This window comes from Xiphophorus hellerii, chromosome 6 (genome assembly GCF_003331165.1).
Source record: "Xiphophorus hellerii strain 12219 chromosome 6, Xiphophorus_hellerii-4.1, whole genome shotgun sequence".
NCBI lineage: Eukaryota > Metazoa > Chordata > Actinopteri > Cyprinodontiformes > Poeciliidae > Xiphophorus > Xiphophorus hellerii.
Window position 1 is genome coordinate 25656207 of NC_045677.1, and position 26093 is coordinate 25682299.

Consider the following 26093-nt stretch of genomic DNA (forward strand, 5'->3'; position numbering starts at 1 on the left):
TGCACCAGATTTTTTGACAGTCGTCGGGGAGCACCGCCGAACGCATTCACGCGTGTCGCCCGGTGGAGGGGCGTGGAAAATGCGCGACAGCTTCTGCGGCGGCTGGCGGGCGGCGGTGCTGGAAACTGCGGCAGAGCTTCTGCGGTGGGGAGTTGGCTGCGGCTCTGGAAATCGTGCGAGAGCTTCTGCGGTGGCTGGAACCCCCGCGGTGGCCAATAGGCCGGAGCGGCGCTTGCTGCGAGGGCCGCCCGAGGCTGCTTGCAGCTTTAATTATTATTCTGCCCCCCTCTTCGTGTGCCTTTTTGGGGGCTTTATCATATTCAAAAACTCACCAAACTTGGCGGTCGCAACTAGAAAATTTAAAAATTTTGAATTTTAAGGTTGTCGCAAGAATCGCAAAAAAAATTGCTGAACGGCGGCAACTAGCAATTTTCTGTTGACACAATGGTATGAACGTACTTCATCGTAGAGACATGAAATTTGGTACACTTGTAGAGCTCACCAAAAGACTCAGAACTTACATTTAATGTTATAAGCCAACTATCACAGAAAGTCGGCCATTTTGTATTGAACGTCCATTTTTTACCTCGATTTTGACGTTTACAGCCTTCGTATTTGATCGAACTCCTCCTAGGGATTTCGATTGATCGACTTCAAACTCGGTCAGTCTGATCATAAGGCATGTTTGATTTAAAGTTATCAAATTGGTGAGTTTTGGAGCATGTTGAAGGGGGGTTAGCAGGGGTCAAAGTTCACCTACTCGCCATGAAACACGAAACTCTTATATTTCCTATATAAAAACACAAAGAGGGACCAAACTTTCAGTGATTGATCGGCATCGGGTGCCCTACAATACCCTATGGTCAAATGATGACATCACTTAGGCCACGCCCCCTGAGAACAGGAAGTGTCATGTTTTACTGTGAACGGTCGCTATCTTAGCCCTTTGACCTAATCAACATGAAACTGTGTCCAGAGACAGAAGACATGTTGGTGTGTTGTGGATTCCAACCCCGACCGGCTTTGACATAGCAGGTGGGCGTGGCGGCGTGGCGAAGTGACCTGTAACGCCGTTGCCATACGTTTGGCTCTGAATTCCACAATTTCGGGCCCAGCTGCTCCAAACTTACTAGGATGGATCCTTATCCACCCACCGACCGGAATTCATAACAAAATTTGGTGGGCGTGGCCTAATTTCTCTATAGCGACCCCTAGAGTATTTTAAATGAACAGCCCTAAGCCATGCTTTAACCTAGAATTACGAAACTTGGTACACATGTGTATCTTGTCAGGACGTACAAAAAAGTCTATTAGAGCCATGGTCGAAACCCAACAGGAAGTCGGCCATTTTGTATTGAAGGTCCATTTTGGACCTCGAGTTTGACGTTTACAGCCTTTGCATTTGATCGAACTCCTCCTAGGGATTTCGATTGATCGGCTTCAAACTCGGTCAGTCTGATCATAAGGCATGTCTGATTTAAAGTTATCAAATTGGTGACTGTCTGAGATTGCTGAAGGGGGGTTACCAGGGGTCAAAGTTCACCTACACGCCATGAAACACGAAACTCTTATATTTCCTATACAAAAACACATAGAGGGACCAAACTTTCAGTGATTGATCGTCATCGGGTGCCCTACAATACCCTATGGTCAAATGATGACATCACTTAGGCCACGCCCCCTGAGAACAGGAAGTGTCATGTTTTACTGTGAACGGTCGCTATCTTAGCCCTTTGACCTCATCAACATGAAACTGTGTCCAGAGACAGAAGACATGTTGGTGTGTTGTGGATTCAAGCCCTGACCGGCTGCGATGAAGCAGCTGGGTGCGGCTGCATGGCGAAGTGACCTGTAACGCCGATGCCATACGTTTGCTTCTAGATTCCACATGTTTCGACCGAGCTGCACCAAACTTGGCCTGACTCATCCTGTTGTGATGCCTGACAATACTATGTCATCATATTATGACGTCATCTAAGCCCCGCCCCCTCACAACAGGAAGTGCTATTTTTTTCCTTGGAAACTTTCATCTATGGCTCTCTTGACCTAATCAAGGTGATTCTGTGTTGGATGACAGATAGGAAGTTGGTCTCGCTTGCTTTAAAGTGCCAAGAGTTTTCAATGGCGGCAACGCCGTTGGTATACGTTTGCCTCTACATTCCACATATTTTGACCGAGCTGCATCAAACTTGGCCTGAGTGATCCTGGTGGGATTGCCGTCGATCCTACGTCATCATATTATGACGTCATCTAAGCCCCGCCCCCTCGGAACCGGAAGTGCCGTTTTTTTCCTTGGAAAGCTCCGTTTATGGCTCTCTTGACCTAATCAAGATGATTCGGATGATGAGCTCTGTCATTGCTCGCTTCTGGCTGAACCGTGCGGGCGTGGCCAAACGGCGAATATCAGTCCCTCGCCATATTCATACGTTTGGCTCTAATTCACACATGGATCATCCGATTGGCGCCAAACTGGATATGTATGACCTTTGTTCACCTCTAAAGAGCCCGACGGGTTTGAGATGTAATTTGACTCCACTGCGCCCCCTAAGTTAATACATCGGCCGTATCTCCTCGACGCATCGACCGATCTGCACCAGATTTTTGGACAGTCGTCGGGGAGCGCCGCCGAACGCATTCACGCCTGTCGCCCGGTGGACGGGCGGGGAAAATGCGCGACAGCTTCTGCGGCGGCTAGCGGGCGGCGATGCTGGAAACTGCGGCAGAGCTTCTGCGGTGGGGAGCGGGCTGCGGCTCTGGAAAACGCGCGAGAGCTTCTGCGGTGGCCGGAACCCCCGCGGTGGCCAATAGGCCGGAGCGGCGCTTGCTGCGAGGGCCGCCCGAGGCTGCTTGCAGCTTTAATTTCACTTGTAACAAGACATGGTTAAGTAATGAAATAATATGCCAGCAGAACTAGTACTTATTTATCAATATTTAGGAACTATTTCTCCGGTACCTTGCTAAAAAGTTACTTGTAAGTTAGTTTTGCCTTAGTTTAAGTGTACTAAGATATTTGCATTAGATATTGAACAAAAAAACATATATATATTTTTAATAAAGGTTACTTTTTGTAGTTTTAAATCAGCGAGTACTGCTGACATTTTTTCAAATGTGTCCCAGTGGGTCGAAGGCAGAACCCCGAAGCAAGGAGCAGCGGGCCAGGGAAGGAGAAATGCTGCTATTTCTTCTGGCAGGGCAGGAACTCGACCGTCAGCGAGAAGGGAACATCGGCGCTGATGACGGTGGAGCTGGGCGAGGAGAGAGGAGCTCAGGTAGAGCCGTAGAGCCGACATGGGCTGCGTGTTTGATCCAAATCAAATCTGACTTTAACTCCTGTGTATTTCAGGTCCAGGTACAGCAGGGAAAGGAGCCGCCATGTTTTCTACAGTGCTTTAATGGAGGGATGATCATCCATGCTGGCAAGAGGGAGGAGGAGGAGGAGAACACTCAGAGTAAGCTTTTGTTTGTCGTCTGTATATTTTATTCATACTGAGCCCCTTAAGGGACAGGGGGGGAAATTCATCATGAAGTATCACTACTCTTACTTGGGTAAATAAATTTCTGAATTTTCTGCCCACTGTGAGTAACTTCGCTGAATAAAGAACAAACATATTTTAACCAAAGATTCCCCAAACACAGACACACACCTGCAGGTTTTGTTTAAGTTTAATATGTTTAATATTAAAGGAAACTGATTTGAAAATATGTTTATTTTGTCTGATTTTATTATTAATATTAACTATTTTCATGTTGGTTTTAAAATCCCAAAATACTTTTTACTTTTACTTGAGTAAAAATATGTTGAAGTAGAACTACACTTATTTCAGTATAATTTTTGAGAACTCCACTGACCTCCGATTATGTCAAATTTCAGCCGAGTGGCGTCTGTACTGTGCGCGAGGTGAGGTGCCGGTGGAGGGCCACCTGCTGGAGGTGGTGTGTCACTGCAGCAGTCTGCGCTCCAGAGCCTCCATGATCCTGCTCAACATTACTAAAGCCCTCATCTACCTGTGGCATGGATGCAAGTCTCAGCTGCACACTCGCAGCGTTGGATACACAGCTGCGCTTAAAATCAAGGAACAGTAAGGAGAACTTTTTTTTTTTATGCCTTTTGAATAATTTTGGAGAGTTCACTCAGTAAAAATCCACAACCTGTTTAAATCCAGTTCATATTTTTCTGTTTGTCAGGTGTCCTCTGGAAGCAGGCCTTCACAGCAGCTGCAAAGTGACCATTCATGAGTGCGACGAAGGAGCGGAGCCTCCGGGGTTCTGGGAGGCGCTGGGGAGGAAAGACAGGAAGGCTTATGACTGCATGCTCCAAGGTATGCAGGAGTTTAATATTTTAGATAAATTAAATATTGACAGTTTATGCAATTTGACTGCTGATGTAACTCATGCAGGTAAAATAAGATTGTTTTCTTTTTTTAAAAATTATCTAAAATCTTTTTTGTCATCAGATCCGGGTAAATTCAACTTCACTCCACGGCTCTTCCAGCTGAGCAGCACATCTGGAGACTTCGTAGCATCCGAGTTCTTCCATCCGTCCAGAGCTCCAGACCTGGTCAGCTCGCTGCCGTTCCTGCAGGAAGACCTGTACAACGCTCCACAACCTGGTGAGACCAGGACACAGCCTGCAGGAATCCTTTATTTTACTTCATCTGAATATTAGAATATCAATCTTTTGGTTTAGTTTTTCCTCATTTAAGCATTTTTAAAAGTAGCTTTTGTGATTTAAGCCATTTCATTTCTCCTTTTGATGAGTTGAGAAGCAGTGAAATTGTTTAATTTACAGGAGTGTTACAGATCCTCACTTTCTGTCATAACTATTTTTGTCTTTCCTGCAAAGCTCTGTTTCTGGTGGATAACTTCCACGAAGTCTACCTGTGGCAGGGCTGGTGGCCTCAGGACAGCGAGAGCACCGGCTCAGCCCGCATCCGCTGGGACGTAGACAGGAAGTGTGCGATGGAAACCGTTCTGCAGTACTGCAGAGGTGAGCAGAAAGGAACGTTCGCCCACGACTTCATGCACTGTTTTCTTTGCAGGACGATTATGCTGTGATGTTTTCCCTCTGTAATTTGATCTGTTTCAGTCTCGGTAGATCATTTGATTTTGCAAAGTCAATTTTTTTCTTCTGTTTACTTTATGGCGGTTGTTCTGATGTTTTTTCCTGCAGAAAAGAATGAGAAGAAGCCTCAGAAGTCGTATTTGATCCATGCAGGTCTGGAGCCGCTCACTTTCACTAACATGTTCCCCAGCTGGGAGCACAGGGAGGACGTGGCTGAAATCACAGAGAGAGTAAGACTAAAAAAAAAACCATGTATATCTTTTTTTATGACCAGACTCTTTACGGTGCCGTGTTAAAGTGTTCATACCCCTTTAACTTTATTCCTTTTACATAAAAACGCTTAACGGTGACCTATTATGCTTCCTTGAACAGATTAGGATAGATCTGTTGAGACACAAATGGAAGCATAAAAGTATTCAGAAAGTGAATTTTGTATAATAGATTGGTGAGCATTTTATTTGAAAGTATCAAAGTAACTGGATTAAGTTGTTTTTTTTCCCCACATTTTATTGACTGTTTCTCTGACTTATTTCCTGTTGTTGCTTACAGGAGGCTGAGGTGTGTAACCAGATCATCCTGGTGGAGGACGTGTTGGCCCGACTCTGTCAGAACATTTATCCTCTGGCTCAGCTGCAGGCCCGGCCGCTGCCAGAGGGAGTCGACCCGCTCCGCCTGGAGATCTACCTCTCTGACACGGACTTTGAGGTCGGTTGGCACACAAAAATATCACATTTACCTCCGGGTTTATTTAATAAGACGTGAGTTAAACACTGGAACGGAACTAAATCATCCTGTAACCAATCCGGTATGAATTTATCAATTAATTTGATAAAGCCAAAGGTGTCTAAACAAAGTAAAACAACTTTAACTGAAATAGATTGACTGTTTTTGTTCTTATAAAAACTACTAAATTATCATATATTTGAACAAGAAATGTTTCAAAGTCAACATGGACCCACATGTGATTCATCTGACTTCATCTAACTTTCACTTCACAGACTAATTTGTAGGTGGATTCAGGTAAGAGCAGCTCATGTGATTCTTCAGACTGGGGACTTTATCTTTCTGCATGTCTGCACTCCGTTCCTTTTTCACAGTAGATTTATAAAATCATTCCTGCCTCTTCAGAGCATTTCTACATGAGGACAAAAACGTCACGCTCTGCAGAAAGCTTGCAGACATTTAAAATGATGGTTTTCTGTTTTTTAGACAAGGTTTTTAAACTAGTTGTGGTTTAGATTGCAGATAAAGCATTGACAATCCTATTTTTTTTTTTACAAACAAATTTAATGTATCACAAGTCACAAACTGGAGACTTGAATAATAATCTGGATTTAGTGTAGATTTTACACTTGAAATAGCCCTTTGATCAAACTTCAGCATCAGTTTAATGATTTGTGAAACATGGATGTAAATCTCAAGAAAAACCAGAAAAAATCCAGAATTTTTTATCTGGAACAGTACGAGATTTAGAAATGAAAAACTTTTCTGTTTTCTCTCAAGTGAACACAGACATATTATTTTAACATATAATGTTCAAATATGTTTTTATGGTTTGTGTAAAACCTACTGAAGGCAAACCAAATAAATATGAAATCTTATGAAAACCCGAATTTATTTTTTTCCCTCCTTTTATGACTGAGTTTTCTGAAATCATAAATCTGATGTGAAATTATTTGTTCAGCTGTGATAAAACACTCCTGCTTCGCTCTTCTTATTCTCGTCAATCACACAAAAACAACACTTTTCTTCTCTCTGTGAGTAAAAATACACCTTAATGACTCACCACTTGCTGCACAGTTTGACTCACTTTCTGTTTGTGGAGCACAAAGCAAAGGCACTAAAACCATCAGAATGAATGCATGCCAGTCAGAGTGATGTCTGTCTGCTGAGTGTGTCAGCATTCGAACTCTTCAGTTTCTTCCCAACAAAGAAAACAAATGGAACAGAGAAATGTAATAATGTTCATATTTAAATCACAACTTTCAGACACCTTCTGTCAGTCGTGGATCATTATTTCACATCTGACACAAATTTTGTCCTCAGTTGTCTTGGTTGGTTGTTGTGTTTTTAAGGATTTCAGAAAGTGTTTAAAAGTGGGTGGAAAAGTACAAGACCTTTATGAAACATTTATTTTATTAATGTATCTATTGAATTGTAAATAAAATCTTCTTCCTACTCCTTTTTAATTGTCACATAAGTTGATGAAGACGGTTATTTGCTTTGACCAATACTGAAAAAACACAAATTCTTACCAAGTATTTTTGTGTAGTTTCTAGTTCAAGTATCTTAGTACACTTGAAATAAGACTAAACAAACTTTTAGGCACATTTTCATCAAGATATAGGAGCTTGTTTTTATGTCAACAATTCCTTAATATTGATTTTAAAAAGTACTGGCAGATTATTTCACTTAAAGCAAAAATATTTCCTCCATGTTACAAGTGAAAATCTGCCAGTATCTTGTTAAAAAGCTACTTGTAAGTTGTTGTTCTTTTTTTGTCTTATTTCCAGTGTAGAGATATTTACACTAGAAACTAGACAAAAATACTTGGTAAGATTTTGTTTTTACAGTGTGCATATAGTTTACATGATAAAGAAAATTGGAAAGATTACTCTTAAAAGTAGAGGTGCAAAAAGTAATACTTCAACAGTAACTGATAGTCCAGATATTTTGACCTGAACAAGTAAAAATAAAAATAAAAAATCAGAGCTTTGTTAAAAAGGGCTTCATTCCATGTCTGCATCTGTGCATGTGGTTGTTTGGTAGAATGTGTGCAAAACCAGAACTCTAAATGGAATGCAGCCTTTGTTAACGGACCAACATTTCTGCAATCTGAAATTTCCGCCTATGAGGTTAGTGAAACACAAACCGTCCCAAATGCATATAAACAGCTTATTCTTGTAACTTTTCTGTTTTATTCCTCTGGCTCTTTACATGCGCTCTTACTGTGTATTTGTTTGTTTCTTCGGGACAAATGTAAAGCCATTTGTTCAACTTTTATTGTTTTAAAATTTGCTATAAATTGAATTTATTTGACATTGAGTTGCGAAGTCATGGGGCGGCCTAGGTGAAACTGGACTGAGCTCAAAAATTCAAGCATCAAACCAATCAGTGATGAGCACTGAAAGGGTAATTACTAAGGTAAACAGGTGGTGAAGCGAGGATCAGTTTCACCACCAGGGGGCGACAAAGGACATCTGCAACCCTGGCAGTGGAACGAGAAAACCCGCAAAAAATCAAAACAGAAATTTTGAAATCAAACAGAAAATTAAGATAAAGCTCTAACACATGTAACTACGTGTTACATGATGTAGTTGCATGATAAAAACTACGTGTTACATCATGTAGTGATGAAACACTACATTCCCCTCATTTTTTTAAGCAAACAGTGCACAGTTCAGTTTACTGTGGAGGGCCAAAAGGGCCACAAATCAGTGAATACATTAAAGAGTGACTTTAAAGTGCCTTGAATTGTTTAAATTAATAATGATTAATTAAAGAAATAGTATTTAGAAAAATATGCACTTTAGTTATAAGAAAATGGCAAATAAATAATTTTTTGTTCCCTTTTGCAGCAGATTATGAATTTATTTTATATGTCAACCATCAAAGTCGGTGGGCGAGACTAACACTGCTGTAGCTGACATGATTGGTCTGAACTAGACTTATTAGGAAGTTTAACCAATCAGATGCTTACGTTTGGTGAGAAATTCTTTATTGGTATACTCCTGCACAGTGTCATGACATACTATCACAACATGGTTACGGTTTTAACAAATGTATAAATATATGTTATTAAAGTTGCATTAATACAGCAGCATTAATGTCATTCTGGGTTTATTCAGTCATTGCTGCAGGATATTCATATTGATCCACTTACAGCAGAATTGAAAGTTGTCCTGAAGCACCAGTTTTCTGTCTCCGTCTGCAGAAAGGCTTGGAAATGAAGAGAGAGGACTACGAACGTTTACCAGGGTGGAAGCAAGTGAACCTAAAGAAGGCCAAAGGACTGTTTTAAGCACTTTTATTTTATTTTTATTTTTTTACTGAAGATGGCAAGAAGAAGTGGAAGTCTGAGACAGGAATACCAGAAGACATCATTTTCAAAAATCCTACATGAAAGATTAAACAGAGGACGAGTGTTTTTCTCCTCAGCTGTGTCAGTATTAAACAGAATTAAATCTGTGTGGTTTATGAGCAGGTTAAAAAAATCCTCGCTGTGATTCATTTGTGGTCTTTAAGCTCGTTTCCCATCACTGAAGTCGTCACTTGAGGAAGGAAAAACTTTAGAAGCTTGTTGTCGGAGTGCCATGCTGTGGCTGGGTGTACGCGATGCGACTGTATATAATGTTTGTGTGACTAAAGTTTCTTGCTGTAAATGTGAGTGTAAGCGACTTTGTACCCTTGTAAAGACGAGCATCGGGTGTTGCAGAGAAAAACAAAAGCTGCCTCCGGATCCACTTTGCTGCTGTGGCTGAACTGAGGCGAGTTTAAACGTAAAGAGAGAAAACACAGTGCCTTGCTTTTTGTGTACAGTTTCTATACAGAAATTCTAGTCTGCATTTTTAAAGACTTTCTTTGTGATATAAGACATAGTGGATTAAATTAAAAATGATGCCCAAACCCAATGAGAAGTCATTGTTTATTTCAAAGTGCTGCATGAACACAGAATTTAACTGTTTTAAATGATCATTCAGCTGAGAAAAAAAATAGTATATTTAGGATTTAATTAGGAAGTTTACTTTGTAAAGTATAAAGAATCATCTTGATAGTTTGATTCTTGTGTTACCATGGCTACAATATGGCGTAATCTTTGTGTTTGTTGTAATCTCTGCTGGGTTTGTTCACAAAAACCTCACAGCAAATAATAACCAATAATCAGTGATTGATTTTAAACTCGGCCAATTAACCTGGGCTCCCTATCATAGACTTCACTAAATCTATATTTAAACACGATTAGAGATGCTGAGGTTCTTAGTAGGAGGGGGCCGAGGGGCTAAATCATGATTCTGTCTAGGGCCCCATATTATCTGGTGATTCCTGGTTTACCTTTAAGATTTCAGTTTGGTGTATAAAAGGCATTATTAAAAAAGAAACTAAAATATCACACCAGCATTCTATTCTTTGTGAAAATTACTTTTACAGTCTGGTTTACAGTTTTACATTATAGATATAAATATCAGCAACATTTGTAATTTTGGCCGATTAGTACCGTTAATTTTAGGGTAATTAACTGCTGGCAATATTACAATATTTTTCTATGAATTTTACAATTACTTATATTTTTACAACATATTTCTGTGTTTTCTACATTTCATGACTGTCAAAATCACTTGAAATATATGTTTATTGAGTTAAGGTAATTCCATGTATTTTCTATGATAATGAAATGTTTTGGATTTTATGGTCAGTAACTGTTGGAATTTTACCATTTTTTACCATAAATTTACAGAGGTTTTTTTATAGTGTATAACTCAGCAGGTCACAAATTTATGCCGCCAATTCAGGTTCAGCTGTGGAATCAGAATCACATAATTGAAAAATACAAAGTTTGCACTGACAAGGATTCATTTGGTTTATACAGAAGTTATTTATTCTGCTTTTGAAATGTTTAATAACATTTTGATTGTTATAGAATCTCATGATGTTGATGTTTTCAGGAATTGATAACTATGTGATAATTCTTCACAAAAAATATGACTGAATTTTGAAACTGTTTTCAACTGTAGGCAGTTGAGCAAATAACAGACTTATGCCATAAATTAGAATGTGACTGAAAAGTTCCTTTGTTAATAATTGACTGACTGTTTAACCGCTACAACAACTTGGCTGCAGACTGCTCTATAGATCAATAAAGCTCAAAGGTGTTAGCTTTATGTCATTTTTGATGTTAGCACCTCTGAGATCTAGAATTGTAAGGTTCAGAGACATCAAGGCAAAGAAAACTCAGTAGCTGCTGATCAGGCCCTCCAGACATTCAGGGGCCCCTATAAATGGTTGAATTGTAACACAGATCATAGATCTAAACCTGTAGCATTTATTTATTGAGAATGACAATGTTATTAAATTTTATTTAATGCATTCAGCTGAGAAAAAAATAGTATATTTAGGATTTAATTAGGAAGTTTACTTTGTAAAGTTTAAAGAATCATCTTGATAGTTTGATTCTTGTGTTACCATGGCTACAATATGGTGTAATCTTTGTGTTTGTTGTAATCTCTGCTGGGTTTGTTCATAAAAACCTCACAGCAAATAATAACCAATAATCAGTGATTGATTTTAAACTCGGCCAATTAACCTGGACTCCCTATCATAGACTTCACTAAATCTAAATTATTAACCTTTGTTAATAATTTCATCACCAAGTGAAATTATAATTATTTCGTACTATGTTTAATACCTGCTAAAGCAGGGGTCTCAAACTCCAGGCCTCGAGGGCCGCAGTCCTGCAGTTTTTAGATGTGCCACAGGTACAAAACACTGGAATGAAACGACTTAATTACCTCCTCCTTGTGTAGATCAGTTTTCCAGAGTCTTAATGACCTAATTATTCTGTTCAGGTGTGGTGCAGCAGAGGCACATCTAAAAGTTGCAGGACTGCGGCCCTTGAGGACTGGAGTTTGAGACCCCTGTGCTAAAGGGTTATTTTCAAAAGGTACTATTAATCTGACAGTCCTAATTTATTGAATAAGACTGTATGGCATTCAGATCTATGTTTGGGCTTAATCTTGGCACATAAAAAGGAAAAGTCTTCCAGTACACAGAGAGCGGGACTACTAGTTCCACCACTAAGAATAGATTGGGTTTGAGCCATTACTGTGACGTAATTCTTAAAGGAGTTAAACGGAGTCAAAGCCAGCTGGTATAATTCTCGTCACAATACCTGAAATCTGCACCTAAACAAGACACACTTGTCGGTAAATTCGGTCATGTTAGTCTTATTGCAGTGTTAATATGAAAGGCATGTGTGGCGTAAGAAAACTGTCAAAAAGGTGAGTAAATGATTCTAACATTCCTATAAATGATAACATATTTGAATCAACAAGATGTAAGAAAGTTATGATTGATTTTTGTTTCCAGTAGCCACAAAATATTGTTAAAAAGTGAAAGTGTTGCCTGTTTTGCTTAGATAGTCACACAATTAGGGTCTGTCTTTAGAAACAGGAGTTCGATATGTTACTGACTGACCTTTAATCTATTTTTATAGAGAACACTTTTATTAGAACGATCGTAATTTGTCCATAAAGCCCTAAAGGTTTATCATATTTTGTGAAATTTCAAAGTTAATTTCCATGCAGCACATAAAGGTCAAAATCATGATTTGAATCACATTTGTTTTGAACCTCGAAATTATGCTTCATGTCTGAGACTTAATGGCACTGACTTTACATCACTGATCAGTTAATAATAATAACAATGATAATAATAATAATAATATATTTTTAAATAAGCTTAAGAGTTTTTAATTAATTTCTCGACCAAAATGTAGAAATTAACCATAACAATATCTCAATATCTCTCACTCTCTGCGCTGTAAAAAAAAGTCTGTAAATTTCACGGTAAAAAATGGTCAAATACCAACAGTTTCTGACTGTAATATAAGGAAGAACTTCATTATCGTAGAAAATACATGGAATTACCTTAACTCAATAAGCATATATTTCAAGTGATTTTGACAGACATGAAATGTAGGAAACACAGAAATATGTTGTAAAAAATCTTAGTAATTGTAAAATTCATAGAAAAATATTGTAATATTGCCAGCAGCTAATTACCCTAAAATTAATTATTATCCAAAAGCATAAAAATGGTGAAATCAACTTTTATTAAAGTGTCACAAACCCCACACTTGGTTTTAAATATTATGATATTAGTTGAGAATAATCTGGAGAGTTTTTCATTTTGTTATTGTGTTAAACAGCAGGGTTTACAGTTAATAGAGTTACTGTTATTTGTCAAGTAAACAAAGAATTATCTGGTTTGTCTTTCTGCTTGATCCTGCAGCATCAGCAGCAAGATTCTTTTAACTCTGTTCCTGTAGTTGAGCAGTGGCTCAGGATACTGTGGTGTCCTGAACTCACCACGGTGTAGTCCTAGTGCACTAGCTAAGGCTGCTAACTAGCAGGTGCTAGGGTAAGGGTGCATGAACCCTTACTGGGCTTCATGCACCTGGTCCTTATCAGGATGCGGCTTGTCTTTGAAATCAAGTTTCTGCTATTTTTGCGTGTTCAGAAGGAGAAGGAGAAGGAGACATTTTCAGCATCACAGGTGAGCTCCTTTCATGGTTTTAATTGAAGTTAGCTAATTTTAACCAACTGATAAAGAAATGTTTCACTGCAATTTCTGAGCCACAATGTTTATGTACATGCATTGCAGCTACACATTTTTGCTGTATGGAACATTTAATGCTAATTTTCCCAGACTCAACACTTCCATTAATGTTTCTGTAGGAATGACTGTATGGATATATTTTCATGCTTCAAATATTATTTCAGGTCTACTTTAGACTGCGTATGCTTAAAGTTATTGTTAATGGCGGTTTGGTTCAGTAATTCATTTTAATTACTTTGAGTGCAAAATGTTCATGCATGCAAGTTAAAACTGTGAAGAACACTGTGAGAAATGCTGCCTGGCAGTCTGCTATGTTGAGCCCTTTAAGGGACGGAGCTTAGTGCACCGGTAACAGGTGAGCAGCATGCAGACGAAGAAGGGGAGAGAAGAAAAAAAGGAGCTGTAGAGTTTACCGTTTGCAGTTTGTGAACTTTAACTTGCTGTTTGCAATTTATTGTCACCTTCCGTTGATGTGTGTGCGTGGAAATCCGAGTAAGTAATGTTGGAAGTTAATGACATTGTTTATTCAACAGAGTATTTCAGTTTTGCCCTTAATTGGCAGCATGCTTTGTACACGTGTGCACTTAAAATCTACACAAAGTGGGTTTTTCGTGTCGTGTATTTGTTTAGAACTTGATGTTTGTGACTATTAATATTGCAGTTATTTAGTATGTGTGATGTCATTTGTTTGGGGATTATTCGGACACTGACGTTGTATTGTTGTTTATCTTTTCTAGAACCACACCGTTACGTCAAGTTAGGGAATAAACCGCAAGTTAAACCCGTTGGAGTGCGACTCTGTTTTCTAACCGGACTCACCACAGTGATCTGAACTTTTCCACCAGCAATTATAATCCCTATTCTTTAAACACTTAATTTTTGTTTTAATACTTTGGTAATACTTTGAAGTATAAAGCTTGACATCAGAGCTAATAATTCATATTTTTCCTTAACCTCTTGACTGTCACCTCCAAAATACTTACATTAAAGTCACTGGGTCCATGACAGTTAATGGGTTTTCAGATAAGGAAATTTAGATATTAGATATTTTACAATTTTTCTCAGTTTGAGTGCATTCATCAGAACAGTGACGTGCAGTGAGGTGCAAAGCTGGTGAGGCACTGACTTAATCATAATCAGATATACAAATATAGACCACCTGCATGTTGTTGTTTACATGGGGAAATTTCACAAATGTGGACAATGCTGGAGGGCAAAAAGACAATTCTTTTACATACCATCCATAGCCACGCTGCCACGGTAGAATAATTCCGTTAACTCAATGAAACATGGAAAATTAGGCACTATTAATTTCGTGCTATGCTCCACAGCAAAGCACGAAAAGTGGAACTCAAAACCATGTTTTTCTCGCTCTCTGCATTGGCCAGGCTACACACAGACTCGTTGCTATAGCAACTGACAACAACGCCCCTAAAAAAAACAACAACACTGAAATAGTTTCCACACAAAGAGCAGAACATTTAGTCTGTTGCAGTAGTATGGTTTTAGGTTTAATGTTTATTTTGCAATTTTTAATAAGTGATTGCTGTGGTACAAGGAGAAAACTATAAATATATCGCTGCACTTTTACTGTATGGCTAGTTCGCTGTTACTGTATTCTACTCTGCAGATGTGGAGTCACAATGTCTATGATTATGAGCGCCCCCTGCCATGAGGCAAGAGAACTGCCTGCCTCACCTCGAATCTGTTCTCTGCCGTTTATGATCGCTCTTCAGGACACAAAACACGTGACACACACAGTTGGTGACAAAAAAAATAACACTGTACATTATATACATAAGCTAAATTATGGAAAATCAGTTCATATATTAAATGTTTAACCATTTTATTATACAGACAGGAGGAACATGCTCTCATAGAATGGCAGTTAGCGAGAGGTTGCGCAATCCCAAGTGAGGCTCACCTCGCTGCTGCCTCACCAGCTGCGCTTCCAAGGATTTGAATGGGAAAATTCAAAAATACAGCGATTTTGAAGAAAAAAATAATCAAAATTGGTTAAGCTAAATAAAAAATAAATACTTTACAGTACAAACCACAGGGTGAAAATAGCGATATAAATTATTTTATCATTATATTTTTCCATTATGACAGGTGAGGCTCTGCCTCACTTGCCTCCCCTGACCGCACGTCACTGCATCAGAACAGAATTGAAAGTCTTCAAAGTACTTGTTCAATCTTGAAATTATTGTCACTTGGTTGCCATGGAGATCCATGTCGCAAACATGTTTTGATGAGGAAATGATTCATCATGAACATGGAAATATAAGATATAAATCTCAAATCTAAACAATTGATGGTGATATACACACCACATAGAGGCTGTTCACTTTTTAAATAATCGGCCCTTTTGTTTTCGAATTTTCTGGGATTTTTTCTGATATTTTTGGACATTGGTATTAGACCAGAATCTTTCTGCACTGAGTTTGTCTCGTGTCATCTATCTTGAATTGCTGGTCAAAAAGTAAAAAATTGTAAAGAGAAACATGTTTTCCTAAAAGGGGGGGTGGAAGGATGAAGATAGAAAATTCCCTGAAACAACAGGTCTTCATCTGAAGTTTTTTGTTTGTGTTTTTTGTCTAGTTGCAGAGAGGATTTTATGGTAATCACCTCATTGACAACATGTGAGTCTCAATCTCAACCTGTGACTCCATGTTGCACACCCTCCTGAGCAAAGTCTGGTCTCAGTGGTTTGTTACTCTCAACCCAGAGCAAGAATCCTTTTATTATGTTTTTATTTATGTTTTTCTTCTACAATAGGTTATCTCTTATATAGACACATATGCTGCTTATTTTTCAGATCTCAGTAATACTGTGAGGAAACTGGACAGGAAACATTTTTTTTGGTGATTTTTTTTAACTGAATTTTAAATAGAAATTATGTCTTTCAGCGGATTACTCATTGTCTATACTTTGTTTAATTTGGACGTATTTTCTTTATAACTTTCCATATTGAAATGCTGCTAAACTACATTTTCTTGTGTGTTGTGCTGTAATTTTTATGGTGAAATTCTGGTTACAACAGCTACCGGTAATTTACCATAAAGTTGATTTTTTTTTTACAATAAAATGTCTATTTCATAAAGTCCTATCGTGTTTTTCACTTATGTAGTACGGTATATGTTTTGTTTTTATAGTAAGTTGCATAAAAAGTTTACAGTCCTGAATCACTAAAGTCACGGTTGCCAAAATCTTAAACCGTAATGCCTCAGGCAGTATGGCCGTTTTTACTGATATTTTACCGTATTTTAGAAAATACTGTAATTTACCATATATTAGGAAATACGGTAAAATACCGGCAGCTGTGGTTGCCAGACATTTACCGTATTTAACAAATACGGTAAAATACTGGCAGCCAGTATTTTACTGTAATTTTACGGTGGAATTATGGCAACCCCAGTTGCCGGCGTTTCACCGTAAAACAAAAACCACATTTTACCCATAATTTTTTTTTTTACGGTGGAAGTCTGGCAAACCCAGCTGTCGGCATTTTACCGTAAAACAAAAAAAGTGTTGTACCCATAATTTTACAGTGGAATTATGGCAACCCCACCTGCCGGGAAACTAGTAAAAAAAAAAAATTACCAGTTACAAAACTTGTTGAAATTTTAGCTTTAAAAATTTAATTTAAAAAAAACACGTAAACAGAAAAAACCGATGGCAAAACAGAAAAATGTGGAAATACCAGCAAAGTAAAGAACAAGACAAAGAAATGGCCCATAAATTTTCTCAACTGTTTTTATAAACTTTACAAGAATTTAAAAAAAACACCCAGTTGTTTTTTTGATAATCAGTTAATGTTTTTTGGTGTTAAGTAAATGACCCATTTCATAAATCTCCAGAGGAAGTTACACTGTGCTGTTACCAAGCAACCTAAGCTGACCTTCAGGACATTTAGTCAGCTGGTTTAACTGCTGTATGCACTGTACAATGGCTGCTGGAAAAGACGAGTGTTTTTTTTTTTTTTTTTTTTGCTGATTCACCATTCAGAAACTACTTGCTGCATTCTTCTTGGTTGGGCAGGAGACTCCACTTCTGCTTTTCAAAGATGCATGGTTGTATAATTGCATATCTATTTGCAGCCATTTTCCTGTGAGTTTAAATGTGGAGTTGGGGGCGGGGCCAGAAGCAGCTTATTTGAGATTAAAGCAAGAAGAGGCCCTAAAACAGCTCATTGTAAAAGAAACTTAAATAGGCAGAACTGAGCGAACTAAAATAATTCTCTGAGAATTATTTTGTGCAAAAAATGTTACGAACATTTAAACTGTTCTTTCAATTTCAGAAAGCATGTCGGCCCAGATCAGACTGAGGTTGCTTCCCAGCGCCAGGTGTTTATTTGACGAGCCCGTTCAGGTGAAGGTGGCCGGACTGAGGTCCAAGCAGCTGGTCACCTTGAGAGCCAGATCCACCGATGAGAAAGGAGTGGTGTTCAATTCCTCGGCCAGCTACCGCGCCGACGGCAGAGGGGAGATCGACCTGAACAGAGACGCCTCGCTCAGTGGGAGCTACGTCGGGGTGGAACCCATGGGTCTGCTGAGGTCACTGAAGGCAGATACCTTGCACAAATATTTCAATAAGGACAAAGCATTGGAACCTTTCATGGTGAACTTCTCTGTGCATGAGGAGGAGGGCGGGATGCTGGCCAAGGCGACCAATGAGAGGCGTCTTATGGGAGATGGAGTCAGGCGAGTTCCTGTCGAAGTGGGCAATAGTCAAGGAGTCCTGTTTACCCCGCCAGGTATTAATGACGACCTCATTAAGTATTTTAATTAGCATTATCCTTCAGAACCTAAAAGGTTTTTACATATTTTCACTGCAGACGTTCTATGAAGAACTTAAAGTATGCTGAGTTAACAAATGCACCAAAGGTCAATTTAAAAATGTCTCTGAGCTGCAAACCTTAATTTTTAAAGAGAACCTATTATGCAAAGTTTACATTTTGCATGCATCCAGTCTTTGGCAGTAAATTAATGTTTTTTGGTGTCTAAAAAATTTGCTATTTAACAAAACGTTTTCAATGTAACGTCACAAATCGTCAGGCACTTCCTGTGATCTAGCAACCCCAGCAAAGCACAACCTGTTACCTAGCAACCCCAGCTGAGCTCCAGCATGTTTAGTCAGCTGGTTTTACTGCTGTATGCACTGTACAATGGCTGCTGGAAATATGATTGTTTTGTTTTTTACCATTCAGAAACCCCTTGTCTTGTTGATTGTGCAGGAGGCTCCACTTCTGCTTGTGCATCTGTTTGCAACCATTTTCACATGCAAGTGTAAATGCTGAACTGGGGGTCGGGGCCAGCAGCAACTTTTTGGATTTAAAGTGACAAGAAACCCTAAAACAGCTCAACATAGGCAGAACTCGGAAGAATGAAGTCTCATTAACTAAGAATGATTTTGTGCAAAAAATGCAATGAATGTGTTTTGTGTTTTGTGTAGCCCCCAGACTTATCCTAACCAATTCAAGGAAGCATAATAAATCACCTTTAACAGGTAAACAGACTTTTACATTTTAATAAATGGGTATTTAAAATTCTTTTGTTCTCTTTTTCTTAAAGGAGAGGGTCCGTTTCCTGCTGTGTTGGATCTGGGCACCTTCATGTCAGAGAAAAGGGCCTCTCTGCTGGCCAATAAAGGTTTTATAGTTCTTGCTTTTCCTGTATTCAACAACCCCAAACTAGAAAGGATGAATCTGGACGACTTCGAAGAAGCAGTGAAGTTTCTACAAAACCAGCCAAAGGTGACGAGACACATCCAGTTTCCTAGTTTCCATAAAATCACTTTATGTAAAAGAAACAAAATAAGAAATTGAAAAACATGCAACATCTCATCCTGTATTCTGGGAGCAGGTTATAGAAAACATAACTTCTATATTCAATGGCGTGTCAGCCCAGGTCAGATCTTTCAGGCAACAACCTTAAAGATGTTTAACACACTATAGAATACATTTATTTTTTGTTGTTGAATAAACTCTCATTAAAAAATGTACAATCGATTCCTCTATAGTCAATCCATTTTCCAGACTTTCTATCCATTCACCCATCCATCCATTTATTCTTTTTTTGTTGAGCTATTTATTTATTTTTTCTTTCTCTGTAAATATGCATATTGTATATAATATCCATTCTTAAGGTTCTTTGGATACTGAAATCAATTAATCCTAACCCTAAAAAAAGAGAAGGAGTGGGATTAAATAAGGTTCTCCCTTTCAGACATGGTTTGTTATGACGCTTAGTTTTTATTTGAGTATTTTGGTTGTTGTTTACTTTGTTTTAGTCATTTTATTTTGTTTCTGTTTTTTCTCATGTCCAAAATAAATAAAACATTCTATTGTCTATCTGCTATAAACTCATAGTGAAGTCTCAGGTAACTCAAAACTATATAAATCCCTGCCAGATTTAGATTTAAAATAATCTTTCATCTGAGCAGGGTCTAAATCTTTTATTTTGGTTAAATGTAAATGATAAGAGAAACTAAGCCTTCCAGAATAATACATTTTTAATAGTTTTATTACATATTTTGTCAAAAGTCTGTCTCATTTCATAATTCGTTTTTATTCCTAATCCTCCAAAGTCCCCAGAAGTTTGGACTCTAGAGTATACGTTAGAAAATAATGTTGAGAAATTAAAACATCTCACTCAAAAAAACGGAAGTTAATGGCCTTAAAGTGTTTAACTTTTGTTTTAAATGACCAAATATCAATGAGCTTTTAAAGTGCTCTTGAAAATAAGCAGTCACATTTTCTTTTAAAGTAGTTAGTTTTTGCTTTCATTCCTGAACTGACTGTTTTGATCATTATTTCTTAATTTCATGTTTTTTGTAGGTGAGCAGTAAAGGAGTTGGGGTAATATCCCGATCTAAAGGGGGTGAAATCGCGCTTTCCCTCGCTGCCTTTGTGCCAGGAGTTGAAGCTGTGGTGTGGATCAACGGCTGCTCCGCTAGCGCAGTCCTACCCCTGTATTATAAGAATAGACAGATTCTCTCAGCATTGAAGTATGACATCAGCAAAGTGATTTCCACCGAGTCGGGAGCCTTTATCACCAAATATGCCATGCATGATCCTCTGAAGGAGGAAAACAAGGCATCCCTGGTGCCTATCGAACGAGCAAGCGGACGATTCCTGTTTGTAGCTTCAGAGGACGACTTCAACTGGGACAGCAAGGCCTACATGGATGAGATGATGGACAGACTAAAGCGTCATGGGAAGGAGAACTTTGAGAGTGTGAGCTACCCTGGAGCCGGACATTATTTAGAGCCCCCGTTTGGACCGTACTGCCACTCCAGCTTCCATCTGTTTGCACGTATGCCAGTAATGTGGGGTGGGGAGCCCAGGACCCACGCTGCTGCTGAAGTCCATCTATGGAGGAAGATCCAGGAGTTCTTCAGAACTCACTTAAACTGTGACAAAACTCAAACTAAATCCAAGTTATAGTGCTACTGTCCTTCAATCAAAAACCAGCCAAGATGTCTAAGAGAGAGTTTTGGGCTGAAAGGAAGCCGTTACTCCAAAAAAACAAAATAAAAAAAGCTAGAGTACAGTTTGAAAATCCGCTATTAAAGCAAACCTTAACTCAATCTATATAAACTCATGTTTTTGAAAGCTGTGTTTTTTTTTTTTGAACAACACTATTGTTATGCCATTTAGCAAATAGAAATATTTCAGTTAGGCCTGTCACGATAGCAAATTTTGCTTAACAATTAATTGTCTCAAAAATTATTGCGATAAACGATAATATTGTTTGAAGATCTTTTTACACTGATTTAATGGAAATGACATAATAATCCATGCGATTTCCTGCCAAAGATGGATACACTTTATTTTCAAAAGAACACTAAACACTGGAACTGATTAACAAAACAACCAAAAACAAAAATAAAATGGATTCTCAGTCTCCATTAACAAAAAATGTACTGGGAAAAAAAAAACGAATAAAGCCAAAGTGGAAATAAATACTGCATTCAACCAAAAGAGTGCAGATTATGAAGTCTGTATATTATGTTGCCCTTCAGTAATCAATAGATTTAAATAGAGAAGATGGGCACATCAACTACCTGATGCAATAGTTCACACTACATGATTTTTTGCTCCTATTTTTCCCCATACAACAATCTTAAAACGTTGGTCTTTCTAAGATTGTGTGGTGTGTTACGGTAGATCGTCGTTGCCGCTCCGATCTAAATCAGGGATTTTCCCTGACTGGGAGCTTAAAGCAGCCTGTTGAATGTGACAGGCAGCCAATCAGAAAGCTCGGATTCTCCTCCGCGCTTTCTGAGGGGAAATTACGTCGGGGAATCCCAAACAGCTGACACGGCGCAACCCGAAGGACATCGGAGATGATATGTGGAAACAACATTAATGTTTATTCAACATTTTCTGCAAAGAATATAGAAATGACAAGAGGAGGAGTTGGAGCGAAATTGCTACCGCAGTTGATAAACCCGGTAACTTTTCAGCTGTTCTTCGTTAACATGAGGTAAATAAGTTCTAATGATTTTCATTCAGTCAGGACTTTACGCTGACACTAGCCACATGCATTGCAGGTAGATTGTAGTAAAGCATTGATTAATGCCTGGTTTTAAAATTAGTTCACTGGACTTGTAGCCATTATTTTGTTCCCATTGTTGGACACCACAGGGCAGGAAGGAACCCGATCGAATCGTTATACCTAGGATTTCTGTCAGCTAATGTGTGGTCTGTCAGGTTTTGAAAATGGACCGACAATCGGCCGACAGCTCTAAGATCGTGTATTATTCGCTGGGCTTTACACTAAGGAAATGAGGAAGGGAGGAATCAGTGGAGAGCACCGGAGTTGAGCCTTTTTTCATTCAGTGTCAACAGAAAGAGAAAAAGGTCGATAATTAAAATGACGTCGATAGTTTTAATTTATCATACGATTAATTGATTTATCGTTTATCGCGACAGGCCTAATTTCAGTTGTAATAATGGGAGCCAGTCGCTTGACCCACATACAGAACACACTCAGAAAAATCAGATGAATAAAGTTTATTTTGAACAAATACTGCATGAGTTGAATGTGTGGTTCTTGTCCTAGAACTGATGGAGAACTGAAGGCAGTGGAGACGAGAGGCAAGTGGACAGTTTTGAAACAAAGAAATTATTATAGTTAAAGTGCTTACTGCTCTAGTTGAGATTCTCCACCAGAGAGTAAGGTCACTGGAGCTAGGTTCCCTTGTGGGGGAGAAGAGGTATGGTCCAAGTTCAGATGATCGGAGAAGTAATGTGATTCCTGGAAGCTGTGGGTTGATGTTTTCATTGGAGGGCGGACAAGTAACAGCAAAGGTAGTGGAAAGGAGCGGTTCGTCGCCAGTCATGGAATGAGGTACTAGCAGGGGCGATTCTAGGATCTGACTTTTAGGGGTGCTTAGCCCCCAGTAAGGCTAAGACCCATGAAAAGATACTCTTTGGTGCGGTTTTCTAAATCTAACTGCTTATTTACATACATTCACAAACAAAATTAAGAGACATGTTGTCTGTAATTCATAGAATAAACAATATTCATTTTACTCAAACATATACCTATAAAGAGTAAAATCAAAGAAACTTTAAATAGTTTCCAGAGGTGTATAAACTCAGTTTGAAACAGAATCTCAAAAATGAGTCCTTAACCTGAACTTTATTTGAAAATCATACTTAGAAATTGTATTACCCTTATTTTTATCTGAACGTTATGGCTGTTGGCCTTTTTTACAAGAATGAATGTCCATCTATGGAAAAGTAGACATTATGAGTCAGGGTTTTATTATTTCAATTCACAGTTCATGAAGTGGGCCTATTATAGTTTCAGTACCAAACACCTTTCTATTCACAAAAAACAGCCTAACATTCTGTGCTGTTCTTTAGTTTGACATTATTTAAGTGACTCCAGGGAGATTTGGGAAATTAATTACAAAACACCACAACAGTCACTAATCAAACTTCAAAAAAGACCAACAAGACTAATTAACAAGACTAAGTACTGGGATCAGACTAACCCATTATTAATCCAAATATTTTGAACTGAGGTACAAAATACTCTTCAAATAAATAAAGCCATTACTGTCCAATATATTTATGAATTTCCATTCATAAATATAAAAATAATTCTAAATTAAGTACTGCATTGCTATTTAAAATTGCCCATTGCAAAAAATCACTAAGCATAATATTTTGCATTGCAAATTGTCATCTGAATAAAGGTGCTGATGATACAAGTCTGGTCTCTTTTAGCTGGTTAAATACACTGCTCAAAAAAATAAAGGGAACACTTAAACAACACAATATAACTCCAAGTAAATCAAACTTCTGTGAAATCAAACTGTCCACTTAGGAAGCAACACTGATTGACAATCAATTTCACCTGCTGTTGTGCAAATGGAATAGACAACAGGTGGAAATTATTGGCAATTAGCAAGACACACTCAATAAAGGAGTGGTTCTGCAGTTGGGACCACAGACCACTTCTCAGTACCTATGCTGTCTGGCTGATGTTTTGGTCAGTTTTGAATGTTGGTGGTGCTTTCACACTCGTGGTAGCATGAAACAGACTCCACAACCCACACAAGTGGCTCAGGTAGTGCAGCTCATCCAGGATGGCACATCAATGCGAGCTGTGGCAAGAAGGTTTGCTGTGTCTGTCAGCGTAGTGTCCAGAGGCTGGAGGCGCTACCAGGAGACGTGGAGGAGGCCGTAGGAGGGCAACAACCCAGCAGCAGGACCGCTACCTCTGCCTTTGTGCAAGAAGGAACAGGAGGAGCACTGCCAGAGCCCTGCAAAATGACCTCCAGCAGGCCACAAATGTGCATGTGTCTGCACAAACGGTTAGAAACCGACTCCATGAGGATGGTATGAGGGCCCGACGTCCACAGATGGGGGTTGTGCTCACAGCCCAACACCGTGCAGGACGCTTGGCATTTGCCAGAGAACACCAGGATTGGCAAATTCGCCACTGGCACCTTGTGCTCTTCACAGATGAAAGCAGGTTCACACTGAGCACATGTGACAGACGTGACAGAGTCTGGAGACGCCATGGAGAGCGGTCTGCTGCCTGCAACATCCTTCAGCATGACCGGTTTGGCAGTGGGTCAGTAATGGTGTGGGGTGGCATTTCTTTGGAGGGCCGCACAGCCCTCCATGTGCTCACCAGAGGTAGCCTGACTGCCATTAGGTACCGAGATGAGATCCTCAGACCCCTTGTGAGACCATATGCTAGTGCGGTTGGCCCTGGGTTCCTCCTAATGCAGGACAATGCTAGACCTCATGTGGCTGGAGTGTGTCAGCAGTTCCTGCAAGATGAAGGCATTGAAGCTATGGACTGGCCAGCTCGTTCCCCAGACCTGAATCCGATTGAGCACTTCTGGGACATCATGTCTCGGTCCATCCACCAACGTCACGTTGCACCACAGACTGTCCAGGAGTTGGCGGATGCTTTAGTCCAGGTCTGGGAGGAGATCCCTCAGGAGACCATCCGCCACCTCATCAGGAGCATGCCCAGGCGTTGTAGGGAGGTCATACAGGCACGTGGAGGCCACACACAATACTGAGCCTCATTTTGACTTGTTTTAAGGACATTACATTAAAGTTGGATCAGCGTGTAGTGTTATTTCACTTTAATTTTGTGTGTGGCTCCAAATCCAGGCCTCCATTGGTTAATAAATTTGATTTCCATTGATGATTTTTGTGTGATTTTGTTGTCAGCACATTCAACTTTGTACAGAACAAAGTATTCAATGAGAATATTTCTTTCATTCAGATCTAGGATGTGTTATTTGAGTGTTCCCTTTATTTTTTGAGCAGTGTATATATATATATTGTAGTGATGTTACGTGATGTGCCGAGGCTTCGAGGCGTGTGTCGAGTAATGGAGGGGGCGTTTCCGTAAAGCGCGTATCGAGGCTTGCTTCATTTAGGGGAGGAGTCGAAAACGATGACGTCCGAAGCCTCGCTGCCTGGCTGTACCACGTGACTGCTTCGGGAAGTGGCTCAGAGTTTGGCGCGGGGTTTGACAGCTTTAGAAACCCCACAGGCTGCATTCAAAATGTGGGTTGTTGTAGGCGAGTTGCGGTCAGTTGAGAGAGTGGATAGAGTTTTGATAGTTTGGATAGCAGAGTTTGGATAGTGGTTATTTAGTTTGAGACAGTTAGTTTGGTGTTTGGAGAGTTTAGGAGAGAGAGAGAGAGAGAGAGATAGAGATAGATAGATAGGAGATTTAGGAGCGCGAGGACAGGATAGGAGTAGGATGGAGCCAGCGAGAAAGAGGAGGATTTCCCCTATGTGGGAACATTTTGATTTGATAAGCCCTAACAAGGTAAGGTGAACTGAACATTTGCAGATGCATTATGTTTGCTTATGAGGAACTGTATTTTTCACTGTTTCTTATTTTCTGTAAAGGTGAGGTGTTTATTGTGCTCCAAGGAGTTGGGGTACAATAATAACACCTCATCCATGTAGTGTCAAAAAAGAGAAATCGTTTGAAACCAAAAACTGTGGAGAAATTGTTGTTTCTTAATAAAAATGCATAAAATCATCCAAGTTACACAAGCATTAGCCTATTCACTACCCCCTCCCTAGTTCCAGAAGCACTTTCACTGTCCTCTGCCTGATTAAGCCCATGCCATTTTTCTAGAGTCACAGAAAAACTTTATTACACAACATGCCATATCACATGACACTACTATTTTGGGA

At 39.2% G+C, this 26093-nt stretch overlaps 2 protein-coding genes across 11 annotated transcripts in view; both read left to right on the forward strand.

Annotated features, from left to right (window-relative positions):
• Positions 1-9693, forward strand: part of svilb (supervillin b) — a 56995-nt gene extending 47302 nt beyond the window's left edge. For 8 of the 9 annotated variants that reach the window (XM_032565713.1, XM_032565705.1, XM_032565708.1 and 5 more), the window contains 9 exons: positions 3118-3269; positions 3344-3449; positions 3872-4079; positions 4186-4319; positions 4455-4610; positions 4844-4987; positions 5171-5292; positions 5612-5767; positions 8997-9693. In XM_032565713.1, coding sequence (XP_032421604.1) covers positions 3118-3269; positions 3344-3449; positions 3872-4079; positions 4186-4319; positions 4455-4610; positions 4844-4987; positions 5171-5292; positions 5612-5767; positions 8997-9083 — 1265 coding nt within the window. In that variant the 3' untranslated portion in view covers positions 9084-9693. Of the gene's footprint in view, positions 1-3117; positions 3270-3343; positions 3450-3871; positions 4080-4185; positions 4320-4454; positions 4611-4843; positions 4988-5170; positions 5293-5611; positions 5768-6060; positions 6083-8996 lie in introns of all 9 variants that reach the window. The other variant, XM_032565710.1, reaches the window with a different exon arrangement.
• A 2229-nt stretch (positions 9694-11922) lies between these two features.
• LOC116722294 (acyl-coenzyme A thioesterase 3-like) lies at positions 11923-20935 on the forward strand. 2 transcript variants are annotated; one of them, XM_032566519.1, is made up of 4 exons: positions 11923-12057; positions 17697-18152; positions 18970-19151; positions 20235-20935. In XM_032566519.1, the coding sequence occupies exons 2-4, from the start codon at positions 17702-17704 to the stop codon at positions 20841-20843; spliced, it is 1242 nt and encodes a 413-aa protein (XP_032422410.1). In that variant the 5' UTR covers positions 11923-12057; positions 17697-17701; the 3' UTR covers positions 20844-20935. The 2 variants fall into 2 exon arrangements, with proteins under 2 accessions (XP_032422410.1, XP_032422411.1); XM_032566520.1 differs by having other exon boundaries at positions 18973-19151.
• Positions 20936-26093: the final 5158 nt, after the last annotated feature.

Bases quoted from the DNA above. Each gene is read 5' to 3' on its own strand.
- LOC116722294 (XM_032566519.1), top strand. From the start codon at position 17,702: ATGTCGGCCCAGATCAGACTGAGGTTGCTTCCCAGCGCCAGGTGTTTA. The intron at 18,153-18,969 runs GTATTAATGACG...TTTTTCTTAAAG, and splicing joins AGTCCTGTTTACCCCGCCAG to GAGAGGGTCCGTTTCCTGCT. The intron at 19,152-20,234 runs GTGACGAGACAC...TGTTTTTTGTAG, and splicing joins TTCTACAAAACCAGCCAAAG to GTGAGCAGTAAAGGAGTTGG.